The 23,200-nt window shown below is 44.6% G+C and overlaps 1 protein-coding gene across 1 annotated transcript in view; it reads right to left on the bottom strand.

Annotated features, from left to right (window-relative positions):
- CSMD2 (CUB and Sushi multiple domains 2) overlaps positions 1-23,200 on the bottom strand; it is a 358,465-nt gene that overhangs the window by 257,066 nt on the left and 78,199 nt on the right. Inside the window, exon 4 of the mRNA XM_064471428.1 lies at positions 16,002-16,114. Within this exon, the coding sequence (XP_064327498.1) occupies positions 16,002-16,114 (113 nt within the window). The remainder of the gene's footprint in view (positions 1-16,001; positions 16,115-23,200) is intronic.

Here is a 23,200-nt window from a genome sequence, read left to right as displayed (position 1 = left end):
ATTCTTAGGAATAATATTAATATCACTGAGCCTTTCTATGCTTGAACAATCATCATATTTCCTCTTTGGTAACACAACAGGGTTTATAGGGGAGACCCAAAAGCACAAAGCCATAGTGACCTTCCCCACTTAAGAAGCTGCTGAAAATGACAGCTGAGCATAAAAAAACAACTCCGAGCAACTGAGATAATGCTCCAGCTATTTCATCTCCAACACATCAGCCCATAATAATCAGAGTAACAACAAACTCTGATTGATGACACTGCCTCCTCCCCCCAATTCTCCCCCTTCTTTAAACAGCATTTCATCTCGCCATTCCTAATACTTGGGGAAAGAACCAATTCACACTTTCTGCGCCAGTTACGTGCTCCGAGACTCCCTGAACACAGCCCCAAACACCCTGAACACTGAATCATCTCTGCTCTGGGTGACAAAGCAGATATCCATGTAAAAGTACATTTTCATCTTGATATTGACAGTGTTACAGGCGCTGTTTCCTGCCACCTCCCTAAAAGTGTTGTTAATAGTCTCCTCACACAGCAGCAGCTCATGCTCCGAATGAGGCATCGCTGCTTTTGCTCAGCCTTGGATTATCTACATGTGGCATTTTCCAGACACATGAGCTGCAAACACATTCAAGGAAATGCCTCTTCCCCTTAGCCATTTTTTAGATATGGTAATGAATTGCAAGAATTGTAAAGGCAGCTGATACTTGGGGCACAAAGAAAATACTAAATCAAGAAAAAATCTCACACATGCACAAGCCCCCGTTCTATTTATATATAGGAAGCTGATCCATTCTCGACATAGCTCATATCTGCACGATCAACTTTTGCACAGTGTGATATGAAACACCTTGGTTTGAGTCAAGGAACAGAAAAATTAGTATAACAGAAGCAAACAGCTCCATCCATGAACCGCTACAGCTGTTGGAGAGCCCTGGCAGGGACCGAGAGCAGCGTTTCAAGGCAAAGCCCAAAATAATTGCCCAGCATCCCTCGACACCTGTCGTTTTGCCAGGGAAAGCTGCATCAGTCTGTGTCTGGCTTATCTGGGGACTCACTAACAAAATTCAATCTAAGTAAATCACAGAGAATAAAGCTGAGCGGTGCAGCAAAGGACATTTTGCCACACTGATCTCTTAACATGCATCACGGACACAACTATGACAGGATTTTCCTTTAACCTATATTCAGCTCGCCAGACTGAATTCAAAGTGCCTCGACTGAAGAAACCAACGCGTTCGAGTGAAGGGCAGCACACATCCCTCCAGCTGCACACAGCTGTAAGCAGTGCCACGCTCTTTGGTATTAAAATGACAATTTCAGTTGAACACAGCCTACACGAGGGGATATGTTTTGGTGGAAGCAAAGGAGGGGCTTTCATCTTAAATGGCTGACAGCTAATGATACTGCGTTCTTCATCAAAATATTATTCAAGGTGAGAATGCCTGGTAATCAGAGAGACACAGATCATGACAGCATGTGCACTTGCTTCTGGAAATGCAGATAAAGTTAATTAAATACTCATTTAATTTTAATTAAGATGGATTCACCCTACTTGAGCTGATCAGAACCCTAAACCAAAAGGTATACGGCACAGAGTAGTAGCCTTTTGTTATTGACACTTTCCTGAAGATACATTAATTGTGTCATCTAATACATACAGGCTTTTTTACATCATCTGCTTAAGCTCTCAACAATTTCTCAGCTTTCCAGAGTAACGCAGGCAACTGAACACCACGGGAATCCTGCTCTGTTCCTCAGCAGGCAGGACAACTGCTTAAAGAGCTCTTCAGATGCCCAAGACACCCCTATATGACACCACATAGTCCACAAGTTCTGTGCATGCAGGAGTGACAAAGAGAGACCAAAGAAAAGCGATGTAGCAAAGTCGATTAAGAGGTCAGAGCAGAGAATTTCTAGAATTTCAGAGAATCTCCCCCATTCCTACTCAGCATCAGTGCAAGAGCAGAACTAATGGAGACCTGGACACGGATCTCCTTGTGTTAGATCAATCCCTCACCCAACACACAATGCTTTCCGCTTATCCTAGCCCAGCCCCATGGACAGCCAGAAAGCGAGAACGCTGCTGTCCTCCACCATGAAATCCCCCCGCTGGCCTGTGTCCTGGTCACTGACGAGGGGCTGGGGGTCCTTCCTCTTTTCCTTTCCTTGCAGGAAACCACCAGGAGTCACCAGCAATTCAAAGCTTAAGCTACACATAGACAAGGGCTCTTCCAGGCAGGTGGGCCCAGCAAACGGCTTGGAAGTTATTTACTTATTTATACTCAGGTTCTGCTTGGACAGATGACATTTTAATCTCAAAACCGGAAAGAAATACCACCGGGTAAAGCAAAGGGGAAGGAATTACCATCCAGGCTAGGTGGATTTGAACGGATTGAGAGGAGATGTCTCGCAGGAGCTCAGATCCAATCAGCACATGTCAAAGGATTTTGTGGGACAGGTTTTCTGTTACTCGAGCAGGCTTCCTTTCAGTGCCTCCACAAACCGCTTTCTATTTCCCAGCCATCACTGCTATGAAAGATAAGTTCAGTTCACAGCAAGCCACTAAAAGCAGCAGCGGTCAGCCAAACCACTTCCTTTTTTTCTGCAGGAATTGCTTTGCCTACATAATCAAAAGTCAACTAGCCGCCTACTAATGGAGAAACTGGAGCTTAAAGCTAATTCTTCCTATCTAAATTGCTGTATAGAGACAGCTTTAGTCTGTACTTTCAGCAATCCACACACACAACTTCCTCTAAAGTGTATGTGATCTGTGTATTGGACGGAGATTTGTGCCTAAATCAAGATGTAGACAGTCAAATACACATCCCCACTGAAGGGAAAAAAACATGGACCACTAAAAGCAGTGTAAGATTATGAGGATTCTTGCAGGAGTCACTGCTGGTACGAGACAGACACAAGCTGATCTCCTCAGCTGAGGACCAGCCCCCAGTATTCCTGTCTTTACGTGCAGAAACAAACTGAAAAATTTTATAACTGTTAGACAGTGACCTCTAAAATTGCATTTGTGAATCCTGTGGAGCAAGAAACGTTTTCCAGGCTGGTGGATTTCTGCAGGCGGCTCCAGGACTGAACTAGCGTTCAAACCTCTGGTCACATCAGAAGGCCGAAATAATAAAACTTGCAGTTACAAAGAGCTCCCTCCACTGCCAAGGTGCAGAGCTCTGTACAACATCCTAAAAGCAAATTAAAACATAATAAAACCAATTAAACACAACCACCTCTTGGCATGCAAACAGATACAGAAGTACAGTAAGGAGCCCCGGCACCAGGAATACAGAAACTGGCTCAGACGGTGACTGTGGACCCTTGGAAATGTCATCCTAGAGAAAGAACACAGGGTGGGCCCACAGCTCCGGTCAGAAACTGGGGTTCAGGTTGGATCGCTTACCGCAACACTTTCCAAACACGGAAGTGAAAACCCAGAATTCAGATTTTCAGACTCAACAGAATTTCAATGCCAGTTGATTTGGAAGACAAACCGACCCAAAGTCTCCTAAACAGTGGCTATAATTAAAAGACATACCAGCCGATCGTAGCTATTAAAAGAAACTCCGCAGCTTGTGAGAAGATCTTTCTTAACTCTCCCAACTTTGATCCATTGATGAGATATACCTGGGAAACCAACATATGGAGATAAAGTAAAACAAAGAATAGCAGCTGCACTAGTAGCAACAAGGATTTTTCAGGGATCTGAGATGCTATCTTCAGCATCTCACCTTCCTTTTTACAGCTACCATGGTTGTACCCGCTCAAGCACACTGTACATGTGTAAGGATCAAATGGTAATGAAGGACGGACAAGCCTTTTAACCAAATTGGCTTGGCAGTAGGTCTGAAATATTCGCACAGCTCATTAGTGGTGACTTTTTATGGAAACGCATGCTGAAACAAAACCAAAGGCATCTAACAGCTACATGTTCTGCAAATAGATTCGTTGATTGAAAAGAAATGGCTCTTTATTATATGCGAAAGAAAAAAAAGGAGCAAGGAAGGAGGAAAATGAAGGTTTTGGGAAAGAACCACCACAATGAGAATCTTTCAAAAGTACCCTCACACCACTGGCTGAGACTTCCAGGAACTGATTTTCAACACCCTTCACCCGTCACGTACAGCAACCCACAGGTCAGGCAAGCACGTCTCAAGCACAAATAGCCCTCCATTTCCCAACGCCGCAAAAGCAGAAGCAGTATCAAAGTCTTGCAAGTTCTTCAGCATTTTCTGCACTACTTCTGTGCGCTCTTCTCTCAAAGGGGCTGATCAAGAGAGCAGCCGCACCGCGAGGGCAGTAGCAGTGGGACCTCCTTGACAGCAAAGTGTCCCTGTATTGTAGCTGAGCAAGTGTCACTTGATGTTTGTTTAAATGCTTAATACTGGATCCTATTTACAAAGAATTAGCATTCCTGTTCTCCTGCGTCTGCACTGATTGATCTCATTTGCATATGCAAATCAAATGCCAGTATGAGACACTTAATATTCCCTCAACTTCATTTAGTGCTGCAGCAACATGGGTCAATATCTCACTCCATCCTCTAGTATGTGGGGAGGGGGGTTCTAGCTGAGTCAGCAAACGCTGCTAATAGGCTTTGCTGCTTTCAAGTCTTAAAATCAATTAGTAGTATATTAAGGCAGACATGCTGGGAGCTCGTTTAAGTAATAAAAATCTTTTGTATAGTTAAAAAGAATAGGAAGGTTGACTCTTCCTTCCCCAGTTCCCCAGGGAGTTGTTTTAATCTGAAGTCATAACACAAATCAATGCATCTGCCAAAAGGTTTACCGAGACAGGGAGCTGCTCTGCCATTTTTGCTGGCTTCAGAGGGAAAGCAGTAAGGCCATCCAAAAAAAACCCCAGCCTTCAGTACAAGTTTTTTCCCTACCCTTGTTTGAACAATATTAACATACACAGACAGCACGAGGAATTCAGAGCAGCATATCCAGAGCCACCAGCCTTCTGCCCTTGCATTCATGACATTAATCCCACAGTGCATTGACATTTACAGAGCAGTGACTCCCGGCTGTCACAGCACAAAACATCCTACCAAGCAGCACAGGTTCTCACAGCTTCTGAGAACAGGCACCGCCACGAGAAGCTGCACGATCAGCTTCGGCGAACAAATGGCCGAGCAAAACCCCAGCCTGGAGCCTCCCTGGTCGCCTCCACCTCCAGCAGATCCACTGAACGCCCCCCACCCAAACCCACGCGCTCCGGGCTAGCTTCCCCACCCTGAGGGGTGCTCAGCACCAGCAACGCTCTGAAACTAAGCGACTGCACCGAGAAAATCCACTGAAATCAGAGCAAACCCAACCTCACCGGCTGCGGGTCTGGCCCAGTACCACTCTGCGCACCCCAGCCACTCGCAGGCTCACCCCCGCCTGGCAGCAGATGAAGCACAGACAACTGGTTGAAGTGGAGCTTTTAAGGTCTTTTCCCTCGCTCAGATGCAGCTTCTGCAACTCACCAGGGCCCCAAGCTCGCTGCTTTGTTAAGCCAGTGCTCCAAAGGGCACCAGCCACACAAGTGCTTGACCTTGAGCACTCGGGAGAGGCTCCCATTATTCAAAGCCAAACTGCACCTCAGCTGGCAGAGAGCTAATTTCAGCTTTATGCACCAGGAGGTATTTGCACCTGAACACTCCCCCGGCCTCAAGAAAAGGATTGCCTGTTCCTAGCCAAGCGCAAGTATCCCCAGCGCAATTCCCAGGGAAGCAGAGCGGCCAGCACAGCTATTTACATTTGTTTCTTCCATCTTCTAACTGAGATTTTTGTTTTATGAGTGCCTGGCTACCCGATGTCGCACTGAGCTCAAACACTGCAATGGGCGAACACCTGACTTATTTGCTTGATTTTATTTCAGCAAATTTATTGGACAACATCTGCAAGTATCAGACTGAGCAGCACTTACACCGGTTCCTGCCAAGGCTGTGAAAAATAATTGAGTCACCACTGCCATGCCAATTTGCCATTCATTTCCCTTTCAAGGCTGAAATGCCACTGATGACTGGAATATGCTTCTGACCATGAGAACAGTTTCCTCCACGGAACAAAAAGAGGTAAACAGATACAGATGACTGGAAATAAATAGCAAAACAGGGTTTACAAGCCAGCTTTAGATTTCTCAGGTGGTTTTTTTGCCCTTTAAAAGTTGTTCATAGAACAACTGCTCTTGTCTAAGCTATTATCAGATTCTGAGGTAGTCTTTTTTGTTTTAACACCACAGCTGAGACAAAGCTCTGTATTCACTGTCAAGCCAACACCAGTTCTTCCAGTGCTAGCACAGGCCAGTAGCAAAGGGGAGCAAGAAGCCCTGGCAGGAACTCCGGCTAATTCGGGATATAAAGCCCGGTTGACTGATTTCGACCAACCAGACCCTTTACTATTTCTCTCACCGAGTTTGCATCCACCACTCCAGACACGTGACTGAACACAACAGCTGACTCTGCAAAATCACTTGTTTCCAATATGCATATGGTACATTAAATGAAACAGTAGCTGCACATTGGGAACAGCTGATGACAAACGGGGACACAGCTACAGAGCTGAGACATTGTGGAAAAATTCCGAAGGGCAGCCATAAAAAAAATATCTTAAACCATGAGAGGCAAACCGATTGCCAACCAAATTTTTTACATTAGGTAAAAAACTTAATTGGAGACAGAATCAATCCAGTGATATGCTTCAAATCTAATTATAAAACTACTTCTTTTCCAGACGCTACACTGTGTAGAACAACCCTGTCACTCAATATTATTGACAATGCTGCATTGCCTTACTGCTTATTTGGTATCCTGGTTTATCATGTAGTCCAAATACTAATACTTTGCAAACAAGAAGCAAATTAAAACGCACTGGGCTGACTGAATAGCTGCACAGCTTGGCACAGCTCCGACAGCGCTCTATGCACGCGTTCCTACGTGCGCTGTTATGAACCCTAAAATGAGAGCAGTGAAGATAGCGGTGCACAGCGTCCTCCTGCTCCTCACCTCCCCACCACGCTCCGCAGCAAAATCACGCCAGATGTTCCGGCACAGAGGACCAGGAGGCGAAGCTGCTGCAGGGCTGTTCTCCTTTAGCTATTTATCATTAGGCAGCATCGCCACCTCCCTCTCCAGCAAGACTCGAGCCTTTTCTGCTTCCCTCCAGGTTTATTGCTACTTTACAGGCAGCGGTGACAATGAAAGGGAGAGCACCTAGTTTCTGTGCCTGAAAGAAAGAATAGGAATGATGTTCATTACGGTCAGTCATGCTTTTTTAATCCCCAGGTATTAAAATGGATTGGGACATCTCAGACATAGGAATACCAACAATCGGACACAATCTGGGGGGTTCTTGCTTTGTTTCTAGGACAACCAGTTCTTCTACAGCCATTTGGAAACAACAGCGTGACTCCAAGTCAACTCATCCACAAACCTGCTACGATATATTAACAATAAGTATTATTGAGGCCAGCACAGCCAATTTAGGATCTCAGCTGCTGATCTCTTTGGCTGGTTTGAATGCTCTAAGCAAGTTACTGCAGCAAAATAAATTACTATAACAATTTTTGATACACAGAATTAGATGAAAACTCCTCAGTCACCTACTACTGTCCTCTGCAATTTAATTGCTTCTCCATATGGTGGGCCCACCTACAAAATACAGGTGATTTCTCTTTACAGCACTCCATATAATTTGCAACGATCAGGATTTAAACCCTTTAGGAAGGTTTTTAGGTTCTCAAGTTCCACAATACAAACAGATAGGAAGTTTTCTAAAATTTAATTACAACTTTGGACAACTTAATTATAAAAAGAATAATATGCAAGGAGCACAGAAGTCTTCAGATTAATATTTTTACTATCAATTCGATACAACTAATTCCATCAGCACAGTCTCAGCCAGGTAACAGTATTTTGTACCAGCAGCACAGAAGATGCTGGAGCTGCTGCTCCTGGATAGCAGCATAAAGCGTAGCTGGGTTTCCCTGTTTGCAAAGAAGAGACAGCTGAAAGATGCTGAAAGGAACAAACCAACCCTGCATCTCTGCTGTGAATTAGTTTCAAACAGTAATGAACATCTCAAAGTTAGTGTTAAAGCCTCTTGGAGGCAAAGGGGCACTTTGAACCCACTGTTCGGGAGTGTTGGCACATTCAGAGAAGCACCATTTTACAGCTTCCCATGCTGTTCTTCTCTATAGCTTTATCTCTACAAACTGCGAGGGCTACAAACTTTTTTTTTTTAATTAAAACTTTAATTCTTGAGCACAGCTCTTTAATAATGAAAAGGTATAGGGTGGATTCAGCATGGAGCTCTGGCCACTCACACCTTTAGGAATCGTTTCACCTGTTACAACCACCACTGAAGCAAAACGTCAAACAGCAGGGTCTTGTATTGCTCCAGCACAGAAATAGCAGAGCACTCTGTTCACCTGAAATTCAGAGATTTTACAACAAGACAACATCAGGATGCTAGACTCGTTTTGTGTTTAGCATCTTATTAACGCTCACAAATTTGGTACACGCCCTTTAATATTCACAGCACCAAGCCACTCAGATTGTGTGCCTGAAGCTAAAGAAAGCACCCGCAGAAGGAAGCCAGCACCGGCTGCAGTGACATTCCTCACCCCAATATGAATTTGTTCTTTTTAAAGGAAACATGCAGTGCCATCACATTCCCTACTAACTCGGTACTACCTGCCGGCTCACCAAACCTACCTCCCGTCAGCATCACGGGATCTCCCGGGGAGCTCTCCCTTCCCAGCACTGACTCCAGCATGACCCTAACTCAGCTTGTGAGATACAGGGGAGGAGGGAGAGATCAGCCTGAGGGAGACAACACTAAACCCTTTCCCAGGTCACAACTGATGCTAAAATTAGGAGGCAGAGTAAACAAAAAGAACAGAACTCCACTAAGGCAAGGTACATTAAGCACAGCAGATAAGGATGAAATAACAAAAAATGCAGGAGCAGTTGACTAAATGGGAAGAACTGCATCTATTAAAACCAAGAAGTCCTAAAAAGGTATTGCACAGTCCTGGAAAGCTTTATGCCACACACCCAACATGCCCAATACTAAGCAGACCAAAGTAGCTGTTAGAGTCAATACGCTCCGGCATCCAGACCCACGCACTCAACTGCAAGGCCATTTTGGTTCTGAACACATTAAACCACCTCTTGAAGGGATGCAATCTTCAGAGCTAAAACATCAAACTTGGCGAACAAAGGAGAAGCAGAGCAAGGCTCAGAGCCTTCATCCTTCCCACTGCCACCAGAACGAGGGCTAATCTGCACTTTGCTGCAACTCAGGATTCACATTCATTTGTCTTGGTCTGAAAAAGGAGAAAAGCATCAAGCCAGTAAATTTACCAAGAACTGTACACTTCAAATTATGATTTAGGTACTGAGAGAACTGGGACCCAGCTGGACATTTAAACAAACGTACTTTTTATGCCAATTTGCCTTCTGAGCAAACATCATATTACATTCAGTTACAGCTTTAAAAATTTTAGCCTACTCAGTACTAGCCTGGCAGTTCTGAAATTTATTTACACAGATGGAGAACGCGCTTTGAGCAGCCACTGGACAAGGAAAAGTCACCATCTCTTGAAGCCTTAGCGACTCTCTAGTCCCCACAACAGCTTTGACCCCTCAATGCCAACCACAGGCCAGTAGGACTGAAATCTAAACCGTTACTAAGAGCTTTCCAGCAGCCCAGTGAATCCAATCCAAACCACCACAGCTCAAGTTTCACCCAAAGCACAGGCAAATTAGAGCCAAATTTTCCAGAAACTGTTCCCAGAGTTGAATATTCAAGACTCATTTTCAAAAGACAAAGGATTTGTACATCCAAATTCCTCCATTCTGGTCTTTGAAAAATGAGATCCCTTTTTGCCAATTTATCAGAGGACTTAAAAAATAAAAAAGAACATTCCCCACGGCTTTAAGGGATCCCCATTTTTTTGTAGTTTCCCCCCCAAGACATTGTTACTCTTTACCATAAGCAGAAATAGATTTGAACAGTTAGCTGTTTTTACAAACTCTTGCATGCTGTTTCCAAAGACAGAAATCAAACTGATTTGTCTTCCATTAATGGGGCAACTGTTACTGTAAAGGCAAATGACAGGAAAACAGAACTAAAGCCGTTTCACAACTTGTGCATGGTGGCAACGCATCCAGAGAGCGACACAGAGGCAGGCCACCTCGTTCGGGATTAGCAAAAGGAATGGCCAAAGAGGGACAGGAACCAGTTTTTAATTGTATTTTCTAAATATGTATGGGCAACTCCACAAACAGCCCTCTAAAGAATGAGATATTTGTGCTTAAGAGGAGGGTATTTATTATGAAGGAAAACAGCACCATTTACTTGGGGCTGTTTCCCTCTGTATTTAAACGCTTCTAATTTCTTAAAATAAGCAGTGTTCTTCTAGGCATAATTGTTTCTTTTCAATCAGGCACTTAGTGTTTGCAGCTATCAAATTTGTTGCAGCTGTAATCAAACACGATGTCTTGGGAAGGAAAAATCTTTACCTACCCTTGAATCTTCCTGCATCACACAGCACTGCTTCTGCAGCGGCAGAGCCCAGAGCCCAAAACGCCCTGGTTCTCTCCAGGGGTTTAGAAGTGAACTTTGCTTTTGGGGGAAAAAAGGGGAAGAAAAAAACAACCAAAAAACCCACCAACAAAAACCAATTAATGTTAAAACTCTAAAAGTTATAGATGAGGATTCCTGAAAAAAAAAAAATGTATTCAACATTACTGCATTGCCGCTCTTTTATATAGCGCTTTCACTGTTAAAACACAAACACCATGAATGAAGATATAATCCCCTTTGAGAGAAACTGAGGCACGCTGCAGAACCGCGACTTGAGAACATCAACATTGCGGGACAGGGACAACGGTAAAGTGAGAATCCAATTCCTTCCTGTTCCTACTAGAAATCCACTGGACAAGGCTGCCCTGGCCACAGCAGGACACGTCTCAGGCGAGATCCTTCGACAGATTTCTTCTCCATTTGAAGAAGCCATCTGGGTAGCAGGCTAAGGAAATATCAGCTATCCCCCATGGGATATAGAAAAACCATTTTCAGCCTGCTGTGTTCCGTGACCTCCATCACTCACTGGCCCTTTCTGTGCTGCAGCTTCTCACCTGTCTCCTTCCTCCTGGGCTGCTGCTTCTCTCGTCCACATCCCGAGCTGGGACTACACCCGGGCGCTGGGCTCCGGGCGCGAGCCGGCACGCCGCCCCGTCCTCCTCCTGAGCCCAGGCTGCGCAGGCAGCGCTCGCCCCACGCGACAGCCCTGCCCAGCCGCCCCCGTCTCGGCAGAAGGTGCAACACAGCGTCAGGGCAGAAGGAAGTTTTATGCAGGATACTCAGGCCCCAGCTGCCTGCTTGGTGTTCGATAAGCACTCGGAGAGTCTCAGAAAGAGGGACCTGTACAGCCTTGAAAAGCATAAAGTTTCATTAAGCTGACGAGCCTCAGTGTTTTATAGCATTGCGCTCCAGTTGGGTATGATAAAGAGCAGGTTCGGGTATCCTTCCTTAAATCCTTTTCTATTTTTCACACCCTCAGGACTAACAAGGCAGCAAAGAGGTAATGGTTTACAAATAATGATGTGATTTTATATCTACATTAGTAAACTAAAAAACCCACCTGCTATCCATCACGAACTGCTATTAGCATTGTTGAGGAAACGATGTGGAATTTATATCAATTTTCCTCTTATTGTAAAAGACTTGCCCAATTTATTTTAAATGTCAACTTACTACGTATTCATCAGGTGTGTGGCAGCGGTGATTCTAATTAATTTCACACTGTAGTGTGGGCATGTGCCTTAATATTAGCTTCACACATCTTTCTGAGGAAGCAATAAATGGAAGCATTGGTCATTTTTGGTCATTAAATCTTCAGGAATATTTTTCACAGATGAGACTGTCAAGATTCATGTCCTAGTAAAATTCTAACTTAAATTATTTATAGCTGTGTCTACTTCTGAATTCTCCTGCAGCTGAACTGAAATGCAAGACTCCACAACAGCTGGTTTGGATTTTTCAGAAGAATCATTTAGTCATATAAAAAAAGGAAAGAATCCCACAGTCTGAGGGCGAACAAGGCTAATAGTGAAATCATGCTGAATTCAAGGGACAGTTTAACAGGGAACAAAAAAAACCCAAACCAAATTTAAGGATGCTAAAAGCATGAAAGCACTTAAATTAAGTATTTTCTAAATCATATGTTTTGAAATGAAGCTTCATAAGAACTGCTTAGATTTAAGCAAAAGGAACTCTTAAATAAAAAAATACCTCAGATCAAATTATTTTATTTAAATGGAAATGAAACGTTCTCTGTTCCTGCAATTCAGCAAGAAAACGCTGACAATCTTCATTCCCAATCATCCTGCAATGGTTGCCCCTGTTTATTTTTCCAGATCATCCACTTAACAGACGCTTCTTTGCACCAAACTAGTCGCGTCTCTTCTCAAGCTGTGACACCGCTGTGGGCTTTCCCACGGTCACAACGCCATACGGCAGCTCCTGAACGCGCTATGCGTGGTCACGAACACAAATTCATAGGGGTGTGCAGGCTCAACGGCCGTTCTGACCTTCTTTCGCAACTTGGAAGCTGGGAACCCAACTACACGACCAGCGTGAGATCATGCAGAACGGCCGGCACCACAACTGGGAACGGAAGCCAGATCTCCAAAGCTGCGAGCTGGTGCCTTAACCAGAGATGCTGCACCCGCGGCAGCACCATCCTCCGTCACAACCGCGTCCGCTCCTCGAGAGATGCCTGGGCTGGGGAAGGAGAACATCGGCCATTCTGTTTGCTCTCAGCACTGTCTTCCACAGCAGCAGAATGAATATAAAATCCCTAGAGTTTACTGAGCTTTGAAACAGTATTTGGCATCTGGAGAAAAATCACAACAAACAGTAAGAGATTGGAGAACATGGAGAATGAGACAATGAAAGCAGACAGAAACAAGCTGGCAACACACACCAAACTAAATGAAGAAAGATGAGGAAGTCGGACAATGAGGAAAAGAGGATTAAGGAAGATCTACCAGCAAGGCACAATAACACATAATGAAGTCAGAAAGCTGTGAGCTCAAGAAAGCATCATCACAGGGCAGCAGCCCCAGAGCTGGCTGTTCCTCAAACTCCACCACCGCCTCTGGCACCTGCCTTACCTGGGGCATGAAGAAAAGCCCTGCAGACTTTCAGAAACTCACTCGGCCTTTCTGTTCTTAAAGTATTTCCAAACGGTCTCATAGTGGAAACATTTTTCATAGATTCTGCCCCCACTGCACACAAGCCCTCCCTTTTTTAGCTCGTGAAATGTCCAACTAAACTGCGCGTCCCAAACCAACGAGAAATGAAGAGACATACATACAGGTATGAGCAGGAGATGTCTGTGTTGTTGTCAAGAAATTGTTTTTAAGAGATCTTATCATGCAGGCATCATACTGCCTAGATAAGCTAGGAAGATGTTAGCTTAGATAAAGAAAACCTCAATTTATGTATTTCCCAGAGGGTCAGGGTAGAGCAGACATCAGTGTAAGCGCAACGTTTTTATGCCACTTTGATGCCTCCAACTACATACTTTTTTCCTGTCCTCCTTTTAAAAAGTTCCTGAGGTCTTTTATTCAGTTTTAAAATTCTGTTTCTTTTGGTGCATTTCCCAATGATTGCTTAAAGGGAGGAGGAGAATAATGAACGTACTTTGATAGCAGATCATAAAGGAGCCATTTACTGCAAGGACTCTGATGCATTGTTCTGTCTTTAAACATGAATTATCGAATCACAAGCTATTCACTGAGTCGTAGATTACCAATGACCTGAAACAGCATTACAACAGCAGCATGTCACAGAATCACAGCATGGTGGGGGCTGGCAGGGCCCTCTGGAGCTCACCCCATCCCACCCCTGCTGGAGCAGGCACCCCCAGAGCAGGGGCACAGGGCTGCGTCCAGGCGGGGGGTGAATGTCTCCAGGGAAGGGACCCCACAGCCTCTCTGGGCAGCCTGTGCCCCTGCTCTGGCACCCGCACAGGGAAGGGGTTTGTCCTCATGTTCAGGGGGAGCTTCCCGTGTTCCAGCTTGTGCCCGTTGCCCCTTGGCCTGGCGTTGGGCACCACTGGAAAGAGCCCGGCCCCATCCTCCTGACACCCGCCCTTCAGATATTGATAAGCATTGATGAGATCCCCCCCAGCCTTCTCATTCCCCAGGCTGAACCACCCAGGTGTCTCAGCCTGTCCTCACCAGGGAGATGCTCCAGCCCTGATCATCTTGGTAGCTCTCCGCTGGACTTGCTCAAGCAGTTCCATGTCCATGTCCTTTTGATCAAAAACACACTTACCTCCTCCTTTGGCCTTAGTTAACAACAGCCCAAGTAGCAAGCAAGTAGCTTGTTCCGAGACAGGCTCAGAGCGTCAGGTTTGGCACGCCTGCCCCTCTCCCTCTCAAAACAAAGCTTTCATTTACACTAATGCTCTGTGTCACTCAGTGGCTCATTTCTTTTTTTTTTTCCCCGGAGATGTGCTCAGTTACCTGCTTTAAAGCCTCCTGATCACCAGTCAAATATATTTTAAATTTTCTGAAGTTTATGCGACTAAAGGGCACCCTGGAAAAAGCTTTTTTACAAGATTACCCACTGCATCAAGGTAATACAAAAACCCACGAACATGTACAAGTAACTGTAACTAAATGCAAATAATGATCTCTAAATGTCAGGAAAGTACAAAACCAGCTACGTGTCTTCTACCAGAGTTTGGGAGCGACGTCCTGTCGCGTCTCCTAGACACGATGACTGACACCTGTCCTAGCAGAGATTCTGCAAGCAGGCAACGGGACCTGCCTTTCCTCAGCATGCTGCAGCGCTGCCCGTCCTGAGCGCCGCCACCACCACCAGCGTCCCCAGCAGGCACACACCCTCAGAGCAAACTGAGCATGGTCTCTGACCCAGATGACCTTGAACGCCGCTGCCGAGCCGTACGGAACACCGGAGAACGTGCTGATCACTGAGACTAATCAAAGCATCTTGGTGCCACTGCTGCCTCAAGGCAGAGCAACAGGTTTTAATCAGAAATTGGAGAGTATTTAAACAGAATTCTCCTGAACCTGAACAACTGTCAAGCGCAGAAGGTGCTGAGAGACTCCAACATCATCAAAATGAAGGCATCTGCTTGGTTTAATGTATTGGGTAATTGTCTGGTAGGACTCATTATCAAAAATTATCATTAAGGCTGAGAACTTGTAAGGACTCCAAAGAAAAACATTTACAGGGATAGGAACAACATTCTAGGTTCAATAATCAACATAAATGTATCAAATTTTAAGGTGGTTAATTTGTCTTTTACCCAGCAGTACCAGCTCACATTAGAATCATCACCTGCCCTCTACTAACAACAGTTCTTTCATGTATCTGATACTTCCACTGCCCAAGATATTCTGAGCTACCAAGTCTTCATATACAATCCTTTACCTCCACAACCAAACACTATGTTATTCATGACAAGAGACACATGAGGTGAATTTAAACACTTGGGGAGGAAGGTGCATGGAAAAGTAACCAGTAAGTGAAGAGAACGTAAAGGGAGAATCACTAAGGTCGGAGCACCCTGTGCACGGCTCTGCAGTCCCCGCTGCCTGAGCTGTAAATGCCGGTGGCTGCCCAGGGCCTTGCGCTTGCTGTAACCCTGCAGGTGCCACTGTCGAATCCCACGTTACCCTTCCTTCCCAGTCATTCTAGCTTTGCTGTCAGAGCAAGCTTTTTAAAGGTGTTTTGAGCACAGATGCTGAGAAGAAAAAATACATTACGCTTGGAAGAATCAACAATCTGAATTCTGAAAAAATAGATCAAATAATACAAGAAGCAGGCAATCCCATCTCGGCTTAAGTGTCTGCATATATATATCCTGGTATAAACTCCGTACCTTAGTTTTACATCCTACCATAAGCCAAATGAAGATACAAGTCAAGACAATTACTGAACTGGGCAGACTTACCTTCATAGTTTGCCTGGAAGCCTTGAGCACTGACCGCGTAATCACTCACAAGCCACAAGGACAGCACAACCCCGGTACTCACAATAGGAGCAGGCAGCTGGAAACCCGTTAACCTGGAAGAAATGGAGAGGAATGTTACACTTGCCATTTCTGCCTTTGACCTGTGAGCAAATGGAAGAGTGGGGCAGCGGCCACTTCGGCCAACATGTCCCAGCCTGAAGCCGGGAGTTCAGAGCTAAAGAAAGCAGCCTGGACAGCCTGAATTCAATAGCTGTTCAACAAACACTGGGCAAACTCATCCTGGGCTTTTAACACATCCTGGCTTACCAGAATAGCTACTAATGTATTTCTTCCTTGACTGTATTTTAAACCAGTCTATCTGCTTCACACCTTGTTCACTAACAACAGCTGCTCTGCTAAGCCCAGCTCTAGGATCCTGGAGCAGGCTCTGAGCCCTTCACCATAACTTTCCCCACCCACGAAATCAAAGCAGTATTTAAGGTTGCTGAGTGAGCCCAAGACATTATTCAATAATGTTTATAATACATTGAGAACCTTGGAGTAAAAACATTAGGTAAGAGTCTGAAGCATCATACAAACTACATTAAATCGAACACAATCTAAAATAGCAGAAGAGAGCAGGCAAGAAAATGTTATTACCAACTAAAGCCCGCCAGGGTGGCTATCTTCAGAGTATTTGTTCTGTAGTTTTAGAGTGGATAAGTTTTGAGGTTTCCAGGAATCCTCCCCAACCCCCACCCAAACATGCCTGCAAAAACAATCCCAAGGATGGCGCTTTTCATCCTCCTTCCTAATATGTACCACAGCGAAGATTGCGATGGTTAACACCTGAGGAAATCAAAGCCCACAGACAAGAACTGTTTGCACAAGGTGATCTAGTAGATGCATCGTAGGAACCGCCTAGAAGAGACTCACGCCCACAAGTCAGAGTAGGAAGAACTGTAAGACAAGGTGACAAGACTAGTGACTAAAGACAGCACTGCAGAAACCCACAGCCCTCCCCAGCTGTCCTTGCAGACCGAGAGCTAAATGACAACCGCTAAATCTATTACAAAAATCTGTTTGGTCATGATTTTAAACTAGCATTATTAGACCCCACGCACTAAATCCCTGATGCTGTACTGACACCGCCCAAGAACAGCTAACGTACGCTGCTCACAAACAGTTGTAGTTTTGTAACTTTGAAGCCTTCTCCTTACACTCGGCTCAGGTGATTTACATAAGGAACATTTGTTTTAAAGCAATCCCCATCGCCTAATAGCTGTGCTAAAACCAGGCTTCAACAAAGCTGCAGAAGTAGCAGCAACCAAAGGAACTCACTGCCACGCGAGATCATTTGAGATCAAGAGTATTCAAGCCGGATCACGAGGACAAGTAGCACGAGATAAACAGGCGAGATAAACGGTAAGAAAGCAAGCTTAAAGCTTCTTACACACATACTCAGAGGTTTATCCCACATCTTTTTTATACAGCAGCTAGTCTTTCTTAGGAGAGGGCAAAAGATCACTCGTGATAGAAAGCACTCAGAGCCCTTAAGAGATACCTATAAGTACATATTTGACAGAGCATTTCCTCTCCTCATATCTTATATTGAATAAAAAAAGCAACCATAGAACAAAATCAGATCTTTACTTTTGGGGGCCGCCATCCTCCCTCTGACCAGGTACTCGTACACCACAATTTGCAGCCCAAGCAATTTCTCCTTAAAGTTGCCACCAGCCCCCGGCAACTTCCCGAGACAGTAAGTTTCCCTACTGTTCTTACTCTGGCCCTGATTTAGTAAACCTAAATATTATTTCAAACAGGTTGAACTCTGACTAATGAAAGCTGACAGGCTCTGCCTGAGAACCTTATTAAAGCTAAATTTCCAGTTATTGGCAAAGCTCATGCAGTTGCCACCTAATGATGGCAGTCAAGTTTTAATGTCAAATACTTACCCCGCTCTCAATATAAAATCCGTCATCTGTAGACCTGGAAGAACAATTGTTCCTGTTTATTAAAACTAAAAGTCTTCCAGGATTTTTAAGGACTCAGAATAGTTTTACCACACACAGAAGTGAGGAAGAGGGCCATAGTTTTGATTAATTTATTTTGCAGTTTAATTAAAATGGCTTATTAAAACCTTTGTGCACTCAAAAAAAATCCAGAAAATGCATGGACCAGTTTTAATAAAAACCTACAATGGACGGCAGGACCTGTCAATTCTTCTTCCTCTAATAGTGAAACGCTGTTTGATCATTACCTACAAATTAGTAAACAATAGTCTTTGCTTTTTAAATCCCAAGTAGATCTGTTCTCTCTGACCTAAGCTTTTTGCATCGTGGATTCTGTTCACAGTCCATGTACGAGAAGTACCGACTTTGCAGACGTTGCTTTTAATTCAAGACAACATTTACATGCCTGCTTTCCTGTAAGCAAGTGTAGTGTCCGTAGGAGTCAATGGGAATTAAGCACTACCTCAAACAACACTGCTCTTAAGCATGTATTTGTGTCTTCTAGCTACAGGGCCTTAAAAGAAAAGGATGGCCTGTGCATAAGGGCATGAAATTGTAACCGAGGGTTTGTTCTCAGCATTTCTACAGATTCCACATTGACTGAAGAGTCAATTTTCATGGGAACCTCTGGGCTTCCAGAACCCCTAAAAATTAATAAACCCAACCACCTCTCCTGGCCCTTACCTTCAGATGTTCATTTGTGTCTGTCTCGTGTCCCTGGAGCAAGCAGAACCAAACGGGCTGCCCGACAGCACGAAAGGTGACCACAGTCTTCCCCTTCAGATCAAACAGCCTTTCTGCTGTTTGAAAAGTGTCCCCACTGGTGCTGAATCTAAACTTATTCAGCGAGGAAGCAGGAAATACTGCTTCAATAAGAAAAAAATCTATATAGCAACTCCTACCCTCTATGCCACTATTTTCTGTGTCTCCTCCTGCAGTGAAAACCTGCACTAGAAATCAGTTGAAGTTCCTCGTGGTCCTCACTGGAAGCAGCTGTAGCCAAAAAAAGTGTTATTCCTCCTCTTAAACCTTCAACCAACAGTTACAACTGAAAATTCTCCCTTCTGATGCTCTCGCCTTCTCCAAGCAAGAGCACAGGCAACACCCTCTCGAAGAAGCCGTGATTTAACCAGGCCAGTGCACAAATCACTCCCGTAAAACCTCAGCACTCCTGTTCGAAGACCCAGAAACAGCCAAGCCTGGCAGGCTGCCCTGCCTTCTTTTGACCTGCCTCGTGAACTGTCCTCATGTCTTCCTCCCTAAATCTGCAGCCCAGGTAAAATTTAAAGCGTGAGGATCAACATAACAGCAGGCAGAATATTAAATCATTCCCCAGCAGCCTCTTACATGAAACAGTAATTCTGACATCACTGTTTAGTGCAGCAATAAAATATACATATGCTAATGAGAAAGAAAAGCAGCAAACTGTTTCTTGTTTTTAATAAGGGCCATAACAAGAAGGTGAGGGCAGTAATAACAGCACAAATAATCCTCTTCCATTTCTCCTGTACCTCTGGCCAAATGGATTATTGAGCGATTATCGCCTTAAGTTGCTTGGAGCCAACACTGATTGTGTGAGATTTTCAATGTGTTTTTCATTGGTTTAATTCTGCTCCTACTGTGAGGAACCAAACTAAACCAGTGCCAGAAATACCACTTCATAAGCTTGCCCTTGCTTCACAGTATGGCAAAAATCAATATACCAAAACAAATTAACACAGAAATCCTCCACTCTGCATCCTTCTTCATTCTTTGCCTCAGGTTTGCCACAGACATCACAGATATTTCTGGTGCTTGACTCCCCATTTGCAACAGAACAGCAAGATTGCTTCATGGAACAGCTTTGCTAGAACTGATGTTAGGAAAAACTAGGTACTGTTTTAACCAGCACCTCTTTACAGGTTCTCTGCAGGGCACAAGCACCGACACCCCTCTGCACGCCAGCAGCTGCTGAGGCTCGAAGCCCGGACCATATGCTGGGCTCTGGCTCACAGAGCCCAACCCTCTTGCCTCTGTGATACATCCCCAACTTCCCTAATGGCACAAAATCCCTGCCAGGTGGGAAACTGTCCCATCCACTGACGAAAGGAGCTGGGCACCAGAGACCTGCTGACTGCTCCGCTCAGCGGGTTCAACTCACAGGTGAAAACTTCTTTTGCCCTAGTAAAAGAACGGTGAGCCAGGACAGCCCACGTCTCAGTCCCTCTGCAAACGGCTCTCACCTCCGTCTGTTGCATGTTCCACTGTATCTCGTACTGTGACGCAGGCTCTCATTTTGGAGTGCAGGTGCCATAATTAAAACAGCGCATTATTTTTCTGGTAGGATGCCCACCATCAGCTCAGGCTGCAATCAAAATAGTTATTGCAGCTGGCAATCCAACAGCCTTTAAAGCATAAATGCTAGAGAAGTGTCTCAGAACATCTAATGAAAACGCATTGGATTGCATCGTTTAACCCAGCATTAAATTACACCACACCATACTTCAGTGATTTTTTCCTGGGTGTAATTTAAAGGCACCTATTAAAGAAAATTTCCCAGCAAATGAACCACTCTCTTTGCTATATACAGTTTAAATGACACGGTTCTGTAAGTGCTTGTCTGACACCCCTGCACTATCCCAGGACAATATTCAAGGTAAGTCAGGTGTAAGGCGCTGTGTTGAGAAAACAACGGCTCAGAGTAAGAGCTGCCCTTTGGGAAACAGTCCGGAATGAGCAGGCGAGTCCTCTTTCACACTGCGTGCCCAGCTAACAAGGCAGCCGCCAACCTCAAGTCATTTGAAAGGTGCATTCATGAAGTACTTGACTAATCCATTATCAACTGGGGCCAACAGAAAGAGCCCAATAACTTCCAATTGACTTTGAATCGAGTTTTATATGCCTTGTTCAGCTGGACAGCTGGCATGTGCACACAGCAATGAGGGAACTCGCTAGCTTCAACGAGAGGCTAAATGTATGATCAATCTTCCCTCTGAAAAAGGCGTATGAGCGATATTGACATTTGCAACTTTCTCAGCCTTGATAAAAGGCTGTGTAAGCATTGTACTCCAGCTGCTGCAGGGAGAACACCTTCAGAAATACACATGTAGATACGTTTAAAAATTGGGAGTCTTAGGGGAAACTGGAAACATAGCCACATGCAAAGTCAGTGGTCACTCGCAGATGTCTTCCTCAAGGCTGCTTCATGGAGCGTATGTCAGGAATGAAGGAATAAATGCAAGAGATCAGGGAATTTATCCACAGCAATCCATCCCATCTCAGATCTCATTACAGGTAGCATATTTTTTCTTTAAAGACACAGTTGCTGGTGGGTATAGGGTAAATTAGTCTACGGGGGAAAAAACCACGTTGTCATTGCTATTAATGTCCTAGTTTCAGAAATCATCTTTCATCCTGAAGGAATTCAACATCCCCCCCAAATCATGGGCCACATCCCAAGCGAACCACTGTGCATGTCAGCTACTACTTTACAAAGCTGGCAAAAAAGCGAAGCACAGATGCCCTAGGCACAAGGACTTCAAAATGTGCAGTAAAACTGAGGCTGACAGATCTTTGTTTCTCACATATCAGTGTCTGCAAGGTTCAGTGCTGGCCCTGTCTGCAAGGGGGGCTTTTCCATGCCACCACCCCACTGCCCAGCCAGTAACCTGCTCCAGTGCCCTTACGGCTCCTACAGCCGCCTCCTCCCAGACACCCCGCGCTTCCCTGCCTGGCTGATCCCCCGCAGCTGCACCACAGCCTGCCACCGCCTTGGCCTCTCTCACACACCTCACCCTTCTATTTCCAGCCAGAACTGCCCAGACCTTTTCCCCCGTTCTTATGAAGTGTGGGTGAAAGACGTACCCGAGCAGCCAGCTGACTGCTGGCATTTCCTCAGGCTTGTCTGGTTCAGAGGTTTCTTCCCCAGTGGCTGTTTGTTTCTTTAAAGTAATACAGAGAGGAAGGGAGAAAAAACTAATTACAATGAGATGCTACCTTGGGTTTTTTTTAACCATATTGACAGAATAACTTGTACTGTAAACGTTCTTATTAATCATCAATAAAACAAGCAGAGCATAATCTGAGAACGCTTCCAGATCATGCATGCTGCAGACACTGAAAAGTCAGTTCTGTCTGCAAGGCAGAACTCACTGGTGTTATTTAGACAGTCATCCTTTAATTTTGATCCCTGTAAGGCTGAAATGATGCTCTGGACAAAAAACAAATCTCAGCCAGCTTAAAAGGATACTGTAATGACGTAAGAAAAACAGCATCAGTTCATATTTGGATTTATTCAACTCTGTTGGAATGATTGATGCTCAAAACCAACCTGCTTGTATTTAAGTCAAGCTACAAACAGATCCTGAACAAACATCTTCAGAGGCTCATTGCAAGCAGCAGTAACTCCTTGTATATATATTCTCTATTCATATTTCACCAAGCACCTCCAAGCTACTTCGCTGCCAGCCAATGCCACACATCCATTATATTCCATCCAACCACCCCCTCTGCCCAGCTGGTTGATAATTAAGTTGTTTCCAAAATAATATAATCCACTGGCTCTGCCATATATTACTATATATTTTTCTTATCAAGACAATAACAAGCATTAGGAGGGAAAAAGCTTTAATTCGGCTTAAACTCAGCTCATGATGACAGAGACTACACATACAGTTTTTCCAGAAAGTTAATCTAGCACTTCACAGGCTGTTCTCACCCCAACATCGTACAGCCAAAACCCCGTGCGCCAGCATGACTTAGGAATCCAGTGCACTTTCTTCCCTTCTCCAAGCCAAGGGTAATCCATCAAGCCACAGGAGTCCTTTGCTTACCTCTGGATGCTGAAAAGGCTTTGTTAACAGCACCGTCTCTCGGGACAGCCACAGGGCTCAAATTCCAGCCTGGATGCACTTCTTCACTCATTTGAAATGGGGTTTGGGTCAATTCCCACTAGAAAGGTGTTATTTACAGAGCCTAAATCCAGCACAGCCACCACAAATATGAGGCCTTCATGGCTCGAGCTGGGAACAGGTAATAAGCAAATGTCAATAAACGTAATTTTCCATACAACACAATAGAGTAGGAACACCATGGACTTGGATTTATTATTTTTATCATGTCCCTTCCATGCTAATTTTTTCTGTACTTCTCAGGTAGCAGAGATGCAAGCAGATCTCTGACAAAAACTTTGGCATCTATATTCTC

This window comes from Phalacrocorax carbo, chromosome 22 (genome assembly GCF_963921805.1).
Source record: "Phalacrocorax carbo chromosome 22, bPhaCar2.1, whole genome shotgun sequence".
In the NCBI taxonomy this organism is placed as follows: Eukaryota; Metazoa; Chordata; class Aves; order Suliformes; family Phalacrocoracidae; genus Phalacrocorax; species Phalacrocorax carbo.
Note: the sequence above shows the minus strand (reverse complement) of the source record. Positions and strands in the feature narration are given on the sequence as shown.